The 11,665-nt window shown below is 41.3% G+C and overlaps 1 protein-coding gene and 2 long non-coding RNA genes across 3 annotated transcripts; 1 reads left to right on the forward strand and 2 right to left on the reverse strand.

Moving 5' to 3' along the window:
* The first annotated feature begins 922 nt into the window (after positions 1-922).
* LOC134186096 (protein sidekick-2-like) lies at positions 923-6,097 on the forward strand. The gene is made up of 10 exons (XM_062654014.1): positions 923-1,066; positions 1,135-1,458; positions 1,742-2,059; positions 2,434-2,766; positions 2,823-2,935; positions 3,916-4,099; positions 4,165-4,258; positions 4,488-4,641; positions 4,719-4,758; positions 5,617-6,097. Exons 2-10 carry the CDS (start codon positions 1,413-1,415, stop codon positions 5,919-5,921), a joined length of 1,587 nt encoding a protein of 528 aa, XP_062509998.1. The 5' UTR covers positions 923-1,066; positions 1,135-1,412; the 3' UTR covers positions 5,922-6,097.
* Positions 6,098-7,810: 1,713 nt separating this feature from the next.
* Positions 7,811-9,932, reverse strand: LOC134185927 (uncharacterized). Its single transcript, XR_009970878.1, has 5 exons — positions 9,581-9,932; positions 9,109-9,127; positions 8,962-9,039; positions 8,606-8,894; positions 7,811-8,534 (listed from the first exon to the last, which is right to left on the reverse strand). It is a non-coding gene; the product is annotated as an uncharacterized LOC134185927 (long non-coding RNA).
* A 1,169-nt stretch (positions 9,933-11,101) lies between these two features.
* On the reverse strand, positions 11,102-11,665 carry LOC134186248 (uncharacterized). Its single transcript, XR_009970938.1, has 3 exons — positions 11,540-11,665; positions 11,410-11,471; positions 11,102-11,341 (listed from the first exon to the last, which is right to left on the reverse strand). It is a non-coding gene; the product is annotated as an uncharacterized LOC134186248 (long non-coding RNA).

Consider the following 11,665-nt stretch of genomic DNA (forward strand, 5'->3'; position numbering starts at 1 on the left):
ATTCTCACGAGACGCACATCTTCAACAGCATAATGAGTCAAGTTCATCGCACGACCCAGACCGTCATCCGAAACCTCACACCGTTTACAGTCTACACAGTCTGGGTGCAAGCCGTCGACGACAGTGACGAGATCCTAAGCAAAGCGAGCGATTCGAAAACGTTTACCACATTGAAAGCAGGTGACCTCTCTATCCGACCTAATTAATTTCTTTTGTAATATTACTGTTTCTGCCTTAACGTGCAGCACCGAGTCGACCTCGACATCTGAAGGTTATCGACATACAAACAGATTCGGTTGTGCTCACTTGGCGACCTCCTGCCCATCGCAACGGACCGATAGATCACTACGAAATTATGATAACAGAGAGAAACCTCAGTGATCACGTGAAAGACAGTCATAGTGTCGTGCTAAACGAGACCATCGACGGCACAACGACGACATACACAGCACGTGGACTTTCTCAACTAGGCCAGTACAGTGTGTGGATACTAGCTGTTAACATTGAAAACTTCCAGCTGCTAAAAAGTCATCCCAGTCTAACAGCAGTGTTTCAAACAACAGGGGGAAGTACGTGCAACACTTTTTAGCCTCTTTCACACTCCCTCTTAACGGGCGTAGGCTACAGTCTAGCCTCTAGCCTGCGCGCGTTAAGCTTTATGTCTGCGCGCGTTAAGCCTCTAGCCTACACGCGTTAAGAAGGACTGTGGTTAGTGCAACACAATTAATTAACTGCTTGCTTCACATATTGCGCGTTTCTATACACATTGTTGCCTCTTTTGTAGAAGACAGTGTTCCTCACAGACTTCGCTCTACTGTGACTAACGATTCGGCCACCATCACGTGGCAGCCACCTCCTAATCGATCACTATCCATCACATCCTACAACGTCAAACTGTTTAGTCACAACGACATTCGAGCAACGGTTGCGTCGACGACCACAAAGACGACATCCGCCGTTTTTACGAATTTACTCCCGTTCACTAGATACAGAGTGATCGTCACTGGTTTCCGACGTCACGTGTCGACACCCCCCGCAACGCTCGATTTCAAAACAAAACGCAACGGTATATAAATAAAATTAATATCAAATATTGTATATATTTCTCGAATTAATTGTTATTGCCTGTTTTAGCTCCTGTTGCTCCCACGGATTTAAAAATTCAAAACTTTGGGTCTAGAGATGCAACGATCAATTGGTCTTCACCACCTCAAACGACGCCAAACGACGTCAACATAGAATACAAAATTTTCGTTGTATTTAAAAATGAAACTGCGTCGTCACATCTAGGTCAGAGAGATATCGTGTTGCCGAAGTCGGAGACGCGAGTAATACTGCGGCAACTGATACCATCGACTACGTACTACGTGTGGGCTGCAACTGCTAGAAACGACGGTAAAGTCTCCGAGCAGATGAGTCCCTTAGTTGGACCAATAAACTTTACAACCCTGGAGGAAGGTGTGTGTGTGTGTGTGTGTGTGTGTGTGTGTGTGTGTGTGTGTGTGTGTGTGCGCGCGCGCGCGTGCGTGCGTGTGTTTGTGTTTGTTTATCACTGTTTATGTAGCGTAAAAATTATTTCGAAAAACACTTATTGCATCTATTACCTGAAGCGTGAAACGGTAGGGTGTACTGTAATAGTGAAGACGGTCACGTGACGTACGACCGACCGATCGATCGACCGACCGACTCGCTTCGCTTACTGCCTACCACATGACCACAAATAATAAAACTTTATTTTTAGCTTCGTCACCTCCTCAAAATGTTTATTATTTTAACGTCACTTCTCAGTCGGTTTTGATCACGTGGTCGACGCCGAAGAATGTGTACGGAGAGATCGTTCAATACAACGTGTCGTTGATACCGTCTGATGGCTCGACTATCAGCCGCATCCTACTGGTCGACAGAACGGGCCCAGATCTCTCGGCTACCATTTCTGGCCTTGAATCCTACACCAAATATGTCATCGAGGTTCGTGCTGGCACTTTAGCCACAAATTCAAATTCAAACATCTTGTGGAGTGATCCTAACGCAAGAGTGACTTTCGTTACAGATCAGACAGGTAAATAAATATTTATTAATATCAATTATTTTTACAATATTTTATTAATTTATTAATTTACTAATTTAATATTTTAATAATTTATTGATTTATTAACTTATTGATTTATTAATTTTTTTATTAATTTATTAATTTATAATTTATTTTATAAATTTATAAATTTATTAATTTAATTAAATATTTTAATATTTTAATAATTTATTAATTTATTAAATTTATTAATTTATGTAATTTATTAATTTATTTAATTTATTAATTTATTTAATTTATTAATTTATTTAATTTAGTAATTTATTCAATTTATTAATTTACTAATTTAATATTTTAATATTATATTAATTTATTAATTTATTTATTTATTAATTTATTTGCAGCTCCTTCCCGTCCGGGTGCACCTCAGCTTACAACTGTACTCTCTCGTTCCGCTTTAATCCATTGGAAAGCACCAAATCAGACGAACGGAGACATTCAATATTACAAACTGACTCTCTACGAGAAGAAGAACCCGGAAGCTTTAACGACCGCAGATAACTACGGTTGGAGAATCATTCGTAAACATCGCATCAGCAACGGCACGCGTACAACACAGCTAACCAATCTCTCACCATACACTTGGTATAAAATTTCAGTAAGTGCAGTTAATGTCTACAACAGATTAGAATTGGAGAGCAATGAGACGTCGACGGTATTCCGATCCACTGATGAAAGTAGGAGCTGGTGTTGTGAAGAGAGTATTTATGTTGTGATTTTTGTTTGTTCTCAGTGCCAACTGTTCCGTCCAACTGTTCTGTCGTTAAGAGAAGAACGACGTCCATTCGTACGTCGTGGAGTCCTCCTTTTCCGTTTGACTTTAATGTAGTTTACTACCACGTTATGGTATGTATGCTGTGTGTGTGTGTGTGTGTGTGTGTGTGTGTGTGTGTGTGTGTGTGTGTGTGTGTGTGTGTGTGTGTGTGTGTGTGTGTGTGTGTGTGTGTGTGTGTGTGTGTGTGTGTGTGTGTGTGTGTGTGTGTGTGCTTTTCTGTCTGTCTGTGTGTCTGTCTGTCTATATGATGTATGCCTGTCTATCTGTATATTTTTTTATCTGTCTATCTGTTTGCCTGTCTGTGTATCTGTCTATCTGCCTGGCATATACCTGACTTTCTGTCTGTGCATCTGTCTGTCTGTCTGTCTCTCTCTCTCTGCCTGTCTGTGTATCTGTAAATCTGTCCGCCTGTCTGTCTGTCAGGCATATATCTGACTGGCTGTCTGTGTATCTGTCTGTCTGTCTGTCTATGTATCTCTGTGTGTGTGTGTGTGTTGTGTGTGTGTGTGTGTGTGTGTGTGTGTGTGTGTGTGTGTGTGTGTGTGTGTGTGTGTGTGTCTGTCTGTCTGTCTGTCTGTCTGTCTGTCTGTCTGTCTGTCTTTCTGTCTGCCTGTCTGTGTATTTGTCTATCTATCCGTCTGTCTGTCTGTCAGCCTGCCTGTCTGTTATCTGTCTATCAGTCTGTCTGTTTGTCTGTCTGCCTGGCATATCTGTCTGTCTGTCTGTCTGTCTGTCTGTCTGTCTGTCTGTCTGTCTGTCTGTCTGTCTGTCTGTCTGTGTGTGTGTGTGTGTGTGTGTGCTTGTGTGTCTGTCTGTCTGTCTGTTGTCTGTCAGTGTGTTTGTCTGCATATCTTTCTGTCTGTCTGTGTGTCTGTCTGTGTATCAGTGTATCTGTCTGTCTGTCTCTCCGTCTGTTTGTCTGTCTGTCTGCCTGTCTGTCTGTCTGTCTGTCTGTCTGTCTGTCTGTCTGTCTGTCTGTCTGTCTGTCTGTCTGTGCATTTTGGATGTAGAAACAAAAAATTAACGAATTCACACTGTGTGTATCACACAGGTCACCAACTCACTCAATGGAAAATCGACGGAGAAAGTTTTGAAAACAAAGAATCACAAAATCAAAGCAACGGGTTTACTTCCATACACAACGTACAATATAACAATATCCGCCGTCACAAACAACACAAAAACTTTGCAAGGACCCCCTTGCCACCTAAGAGCTCGAACAAAAAAAGGTGGAGGTAACTTATCAGTGCCACCATATTGCTTGAAGCAAAGAAGTAAAATCGTTTTGACCCATTTCCAGAAAAACCACGTGTCGTCGCCGTCAACGAGACAAAAGAAAAACATTCAATTGTCTTTAATTTTCGAGCTCCTAACAATACGAATGGTCACTTCAAGTATGTGTGTGTGTGTGTGTGTGTGTGTGTGTGTGTGTGTGTGTGTGTGTGTGTGTGTGTGTGTGTGTGTGTGTGTGTGTGTGTGTGTGTGTCCCTTTGTGTGTGTGTGTGTGTGTGTGTGCGTGTGCGTGCGCGCGCGCGTGTGTGTGTGTGTGTGTGTGTGTGTGTGTGTGTGTGTGTGTGTCGGTTGCACGGCGAATTATTAATAAACGCTTGTTCTGTCCTCTAGGTCTGTTCGGGTCGTGATTGCTGAGCTACAGGCTGGAGTTCCGTCGTTGAAAATATTGACGTCGCCTGGCACTAAACACGATGGTGTCAATCAAGCGTACGTACTAAAGCCAAACACTTCGTACGCGCTCTACGTTAGATGGATCACAGAAGAGGTATATAGTTATTAACAAGCCGTGCGTCTAAAGACTTTGTATAAAAAGTGTCTTTAAATTTGAATAACTGTGAGCAGGATTCTGGAAACGAACTGACGTCAGACCGAGCAGATGCCAGTAAGTTGTACAGACACTTTCTTTAGATTTCCTGTACAGCTAGAGTCACGTGTTATACCGTATTTTCTCAAATAGTAACTTGTGGGGTACTATTTTTCAAACTGATCCAAACCACGGGTTACTATGTATCTAAGCAGGGTTACTATATACATACATACATACACACATACATATATACATACATACATACATACATACATACATACATACATATATATATGTATGTATGTATGTATGTATGTATGTATATGTATGTATTTAGGCAGGGCTACTAATCGAGCATGGTTTACTATTTTTTCAATGTCTGCCATCATGCATGCATGGTTCAAGTTGAAGTGAAGAGCTATGCAAGTATTAGAGGAACACACTCTTGACGCATGCATGCAAAACTGTGAAGTTAACCGCTCAATTCATCGTTTCCGTTTTCCTCCAGTTCTGCGCTTGGCGTCCTACTTCAGTTTGTCGCAATTCTCTAGAGCCACTGGCATGCATGCAGAACTATAGGTTTGGCCTTGTGTTTTGCATCAATGATGTCGGAGTTTCCTCGATTTTTTCGGCAATCGAAAAATATCTCCTTCTCTCTATGGACATTGCTCTTGGACGCGTAGACTGGAAATGCGCATGCGTAATGTCACTGTCTCTGACATCAAGACATATGCATGGGTCACTATTTTCAAACTGATCTGCATGATTCATGAGTAACTATTCAAGAAAATATATATAAAAAATTAAATTTTTTAAAGGAATCTACAATAATTAACGAATAAAAATTTTCCATTTTTAAATTTTTTAAAATATATATATATATATATATATATACACGGTAATCTGCGCAATTTTAATTTTTTTGATTTTTAGCGTCTTTGATTGATCCATACGTGAAAGTGTCGTCGGTGTCTTTGTCACCTATATTATCATTGTCATCATTATTACACTCTGGATCGAGTCTCTCGTCTCCAAAGCCACTGCCACCACCATTGCTGATGTTCACGCCGTCTCCGCCATCCGTTCTTCCTTCGAGCTCCGCATTGTCGTCGACACCGGCAACAAGCGATCAAAGGGATCACCATCGTCATCGCAATCGTGTTTCTCATGAAGACGGTCCCCATTGCAACAACTATCCTAACTCCAGTCGTCATCATTCATCATTAGCAGAGACATAGTTATACTGATCATTGCAATCGGTACTAAGGGATGTATGCGTATGACGTAAGTCTTCAGACTTAGCAAACTATACTTGCTGTTGGTGAACAAAATGGTTAAGATAAAGTGATTGGATTCAGATACGCAAAGTAGCTAGACGGTTGATGTTGAGCACAAATATATAAATTATTCGGATATTAACTAATCAGTTTTATCGCAATGGTTGCAATAGAATTCCCTATACTGATAAAAGGAGAAAATCTTTGCCAATGTGTTGCCCCGCGACTATGAAAAAAATTTGATAACATTTAATTTATAATTATTGATATTAACAATACAAATTTAATTTAATTTATGATTATTGATATTATTAAATATAATTAATATATTTATAAAAGACAATAATTATTGATATTAATAAAAATAAATTAATAATATATTTTCTCTTGTACCCAAATTAGGCACAGTTCCCACTTAGGTGCAGACATAAACTGCAAATTATAAATTAAATGTTATTGATCGTCTTTCATAAATATATTGTACAGTGTATGTAGTTTTTTCGTGTGCAGTTATCAATATTAGTATATATATATTAACTGTAAGATAATAGCATAATCTAGAGAGGTTAGTGTTTTTGTATATTTTCAAGATCTCCAGTCCCGTTTTGTAGATCAAATTTCAGGCATGATACATGATGCAAGGCTTGGGTGTGCTTTAGGTGTGGATGCTTGCTGTCAATATTATTCGTTTACACAAACATCATTGAAACCGTTCGTGTTGCCTATTTTGTTCATGAAACTCATCTTATAACTTATTCTGACATAGACAGTACTAGCACACCATCCCGTTTTCCGCATGTCCAGATTAGATTACTTGTTCAATTTATCGTTGTATGCACACACACGCACGCACGCACGCACGCACGCACGCACACACACACACACACACACACACACACATTACGGCTTTATAATGTATCCAGACAATGTCACATAGAGGGAGCTGCATGTATGTGCTTGAGCAACAATCGACATACACAGCTACTGTGTATGAGCTGAAACCATGCACACAAATATGGTGCATCACTTGTGCCATAATTCGCTATTTCTACGTATAGATGTTCTATCTAAATGAGTTCTGTAGTGGAAGAACAGCAGAAGACGCGATATTAATTATCAGCGGAAGAAATATTGCGGTATGGTATTGACTTGGAAAGACCCACTCGGGTTGAGGATCCAGAAAGCAGCTCGGTCATAGTTCCGCCAAGTTCAATACAATTGACAGACGAGACGCTAGAAGAACTTCAAAGTCGCGTAAATTCACTCCATGATAGTGATTGCTGGGGGTTGATATTTATCTAGATGCACTTGCAACTCTTCAGTGACCAGATGTACATGAATACGTATACACAAGAGTTGCTTAGATAGTCCGCTTAAGTTACGATTATTTTCTAATATGTACAAAGTGAAATCAAGATTCATTCATTCATTTATTAAGTCGTCATCAAATACAATCAAGTAACAATCTACACAACAACGTTTGAGATAGCCAACTACACTACATACGTAATGAACGTTTAAGATCTGGCAACGTAAGCAGTTACTCGCAAATGTTCTCTACACGAAGTCCATTGTCCCCTGATTTCCGGTCGGTATGCCGTTAAACTCTGCGCGAAAATCGGTGTAACTTGAGTATATAGTGAGTAAGTGCAAGCATGGATTGCATGTGTGTGATGTGATGCGGCGAGAGAGTCCGGTCAATACATTGAAATCGACCTTCATCATATCGACCGTCACAACACTGCTCCCAGTTGAAAAGCGCAAAAAGCGTCTGAGCATCTCTGCATTCAGGCTCCGGACGTACCTGAGCAGGAAGCTATATACAGCCTGCTGACTAGCAGACATAGCATCTGGCTATGCTATCATAGCGGCCACCTTTCTTGCAGATGGTGTAAGTTCTGCCAATTTTTCCTCGTATCATCTAGTCGATGGTAGGCAAGAGGCCGCGCCGTTCTTTATTGCTTCCATGACAAAGGCTGGCTTTGCCAACAGTTCAGAGTGAGCGACTTGTCGCACAATGTCGCAAAGATTTGCAGCTGTGGGCAGTTGCTTTACGCCAAACTGACTAAATAAATCAATAGGTTCTTCTTGAGTGCCATCGTCCAGAACATCCATCCTTGCTGCCTGTCGAATAAGTTATTTTTCAGTTTCCGACAATTAAAGTTGAAAAAAGATGTAACTAGGCAGTCATCTGTTACTTTTTCTCCGATGAGTCCCCGATACTACCGTTGCCCTACAAAACTTTAGTGGAAACAACCCAACCTGCTTAAGACCTGAAGCCAGAATGCGCCCGATTGCAACAAATTCTTCTTCTGTGGTATTGGGATCAACCACGGCAACTCTCTTCATCTCTCCGTCAAACTTCCTATCCATTACCTCATCCCAGAACGCCGTCAGTACATTTCGGAAAACTCCGTCTACATCCACTGCTGACACTCCACTAACGGTGACGTTAACACGCTTGCTGGTAACATCGGGGACATCTTGAAACGACGAATAATATCTTCTACCAAAACTGATCGACTAACCTCAATCCACGCCTCTGGTTTTGTTTCAGAATTGGTTACTTTATCGCTAAAAGAGAATACATATATAAATTAAATTAACAGATAAAGTAAAGCTGCTAGTACACATGACAGGCTTACTGGATATCGGGTATTAAAGGTTGGTACAATGAATTCGCGCCTGGCGAACTGGCAGAAGGAGGCGTACTGTAGAACTGAGAGAAATGACATCCATCGTTTCATCATCACTGTCTGGAATATGGTTTGGACTTCCAGAACAACTTGTGATGTTTGAGGCGACTGCAATAGTAACTAGAGGTGGAGAATGCTGCGGTTCAACTTCAAATGTTAGTCTTGGCCTAGTCGTAGTTACGGGAAACCCTGCAGTTGTGGAGTAATCAAGAAGACATTGCTCCTGAGATTCAAGTTCCTGTACATGTAAACAAGTTTAATTTATATTGTCAGAAGTATACAAATAGTCTGTAATTCAGTCATACTAGATTTCAATTAAAACATTAGCGAAGGAGCTGGTCTGCAATTTTCCAAGGTGTTGGTGAGATTGGGAAGAAGTACTGCTGGAGGAAAAAAGAGGTGTTCAGAAGTCGTACAGCTTCGGGATCGAAACTGTCTGGAATAGTACGTACCAGCATACATGTACAGCACCTATACGAAAGCAATAATGTAATAAGACAGACGAAAATTACTAACTTTAGTTGATACTAGAAATCTTACATTAAGCGGAGTAGCAGATCTAAATGTTTGATTGTGAGAACTACCTTTAGGTAGTCTAAACCTGATAGTAGAGCCAAGTTGAGACGACTGGGAGTCCGGGAGTATAAACGCTTGGCACGTAGTAGCTAAAACAGTCTGCTCGAAAATTGGAGAGGACGTGGGAATTTTGGTTTTATGATAAGAACAAAAGGAGGAACCATGCATGACCGCAATTGCTAAACGGTTTATTTACGCAACACTATACCTATTCTTGTACTATACAGCTCTGCAACTGAAAGGGCTGTGTGGATTTGCGTGGGTTTTCTGTGGGCTGCCTACTCTAGACGTCAGTTCCTCGCTACATCTAGCTATTTTCACCGTATTCTTCAGTGTAGTTCAACGTACATTATGTCTGAGTCTTCATCTTTGGTGGTTGCAAAGCTAGCCGAAGTCAACGTTTCATCCGACACCGAACAAGACCTTTCACAAAGAAAAAGAAGACAAAACACTTTCAGAAGTTCTCATAAATTAATGATAAGCAACGTCCGTTCATTCTTTGAACGAGAGAAAGCTGAAGGTGGACCAATCTTGTTAGAAAATGTCACCAATAGAACAGCAGCAGCCTTGCAGGTGCATAAATCAACTGTTTGGCGCGTTGAAAAAGAGACGAGAATCCATGGAAGTGTCCACAATCCAGAGAAAAAAGGTAGAAAGCTAGGCAGTGGTCCAGCTCAGCAAGATACTGACAACTTCTTGGAAGGAGTTATTCGTCGCTGTATCCACAGATTTTACACAAGTGGAGAACTACCAAGCATGGATAAGTTGCTGCTTGCCTTGAAAGATGTCGACTACCCTTTTGGAAGTCATACCCTTTACACCACCGTCAGTAAGATGGGCTCTAGATACAAAACGAGGAACAAAAAGGCTGCCCTTTACGAACAACACAGGATAATAGCAGCTCGTATCCAGTATCTGAGACAAAGTAAACAATATCGTGAGCAGAAAAGGCCCATCATCTACCTAGATGAAACATGCTTGAATGCTCACCATACTGTGGAACGATATTGGATAGATTATGACGGAAAGGGTGGTTTTCGAGTTCCTTCAGGGAAAGGGGGAAGGCTCATTATTCTGCACGCTGGCTGGGAAGAAGGTTGGATTCCCCATGCCAAACTGGTCTTGAGAGGCAAGAAGGGCACTGGAGACTATCACAAAGAAGTGAACACTACGCACTTTATGCAATGGCTCACAGAAAAACTACTTCCAAACTTGCCAGAGAATTCGGTGATAGTCGTAAACAACGCCAAGTACCACAACAGCGTTGTGGAAAAGGTGTCGACAAAAAGTAGCACCAAGAAGGCAATGACGCAATATCTGGACGACCACAACATCGCCTACGACAAGAAAATTAATGCTAAAGATGCTAAAGGCAGAGTTGTTTATGATGATAAAGCGTAGTAATCCTACTGTACGTTACGTTACCAATGAAATTGCCGCAGGTCATGGCCACGATGTGCTCCGACTGCCAGTCGATCATTGCGAGCTAAACCCGATTGAGTTAGTCTGGGCACAGAGTAAAGGCTACGCAGCCTCTCACAACAAAGACTTCACCATGGCAGGAATCGAAAAACTTGCAGAAGGAGGAATATCGAACGTGACAGCTGAGAGGTGGAGAAGTTGCGTAGAGCAAGTCATCCACAAAGTTGAGGACCATTACAGGGTTGCTGATGGAGTCGTAGAAGAAGCCGTTGAACGTGTAGTCATCGAATTGAAACGCGGAGAAGACGACTCTTCCGATAGCGAAGAAGTTTTTGTCAGCGAGTGCTCCGATGACGGTGATTAACGTAATAGAATTAGCGGTTGCTACTAGCGGTGTCTTTGAATTAATTGAACACCTGTGCACAACTGGTGCAAATACCTGGCACAACTGGTGCAAATAGCACGTTTAGAACAGACTAATTAATGCCGCGCATACTTTGTTTAATTCTATTGTACAGAACAGCCAATCTGCTTTGAAAGCAACTAATCTGAAATCGCCTTAACACAAGCTTTCGATTGGTGTAAGTATCAGCTCGCTAGAGCTACGTGCTAGGGATATCCCGTTTTTTCCCACGTCCTCTCCAATTTTCGAACAGACTTTAGCCACGGCCGCAAAACAGAGACACGCTGCAGACAAAATTAATAGTTACAACAGTTTTCAAGCAGACTTGTAAATACCAGCATAGAGTCTCTACCTGTCTTATAGATGATGAAAAGAAGTCTTCCTCTCGAGCCCGTCACTGTTGTCTTAGAATCTCTGCTTCCATAGAGATGCAGCGATATATTTGCACACTACGATTTTCAGTATACTTGCAATGCATTTACCCTCGCTTGATCAACTCGAAGACTTTCTTCATACTCTCTATCTTGCCAATCGTGAAGCTGATCTCTTTGAACAAAAGATCCAATTAGGTGATGCGAAGAGCGTGTGATTGTTGTTGTTCCTGTTTC

This window comes from Corticium candelabrum, chromosome 10 (genome assembly GCF_963422355.1).
Source record: "Corticium candelabrum chromosome 10, ooCorCand1.1, whole genome shotgun sequence".
Lineage (NCBI taxonomy): Eukaryota > Metazoa > Porifera > Homoscleromorpha > Homosclerophorida > Plakinidae > Corticium > Corticium candelabrum.

Coding starts and splice junctions, on each gene's coding strand:
- LOC134186096 (XM_062654014.1), top strand. CDS start 1,413: ATGAGTCCCTTAGTTGGACCAATAAACTTTACAACCCTGGAGGAAG. Junction 1,459..1,741: donor CTTTACAACCCTGGAGGAAG/GTGTGTGTGTGT, acceptor CTTTATTTTTAG/CTTCGTCACCTCCTCAAAAT. Junction 4,259..4,487: donor AATACGAATGGTCACTTCAA/GTATGTGTGTGT, acceptor TCTGTCCTCTAG/GTCTGTTCGGGTCGTGATTG.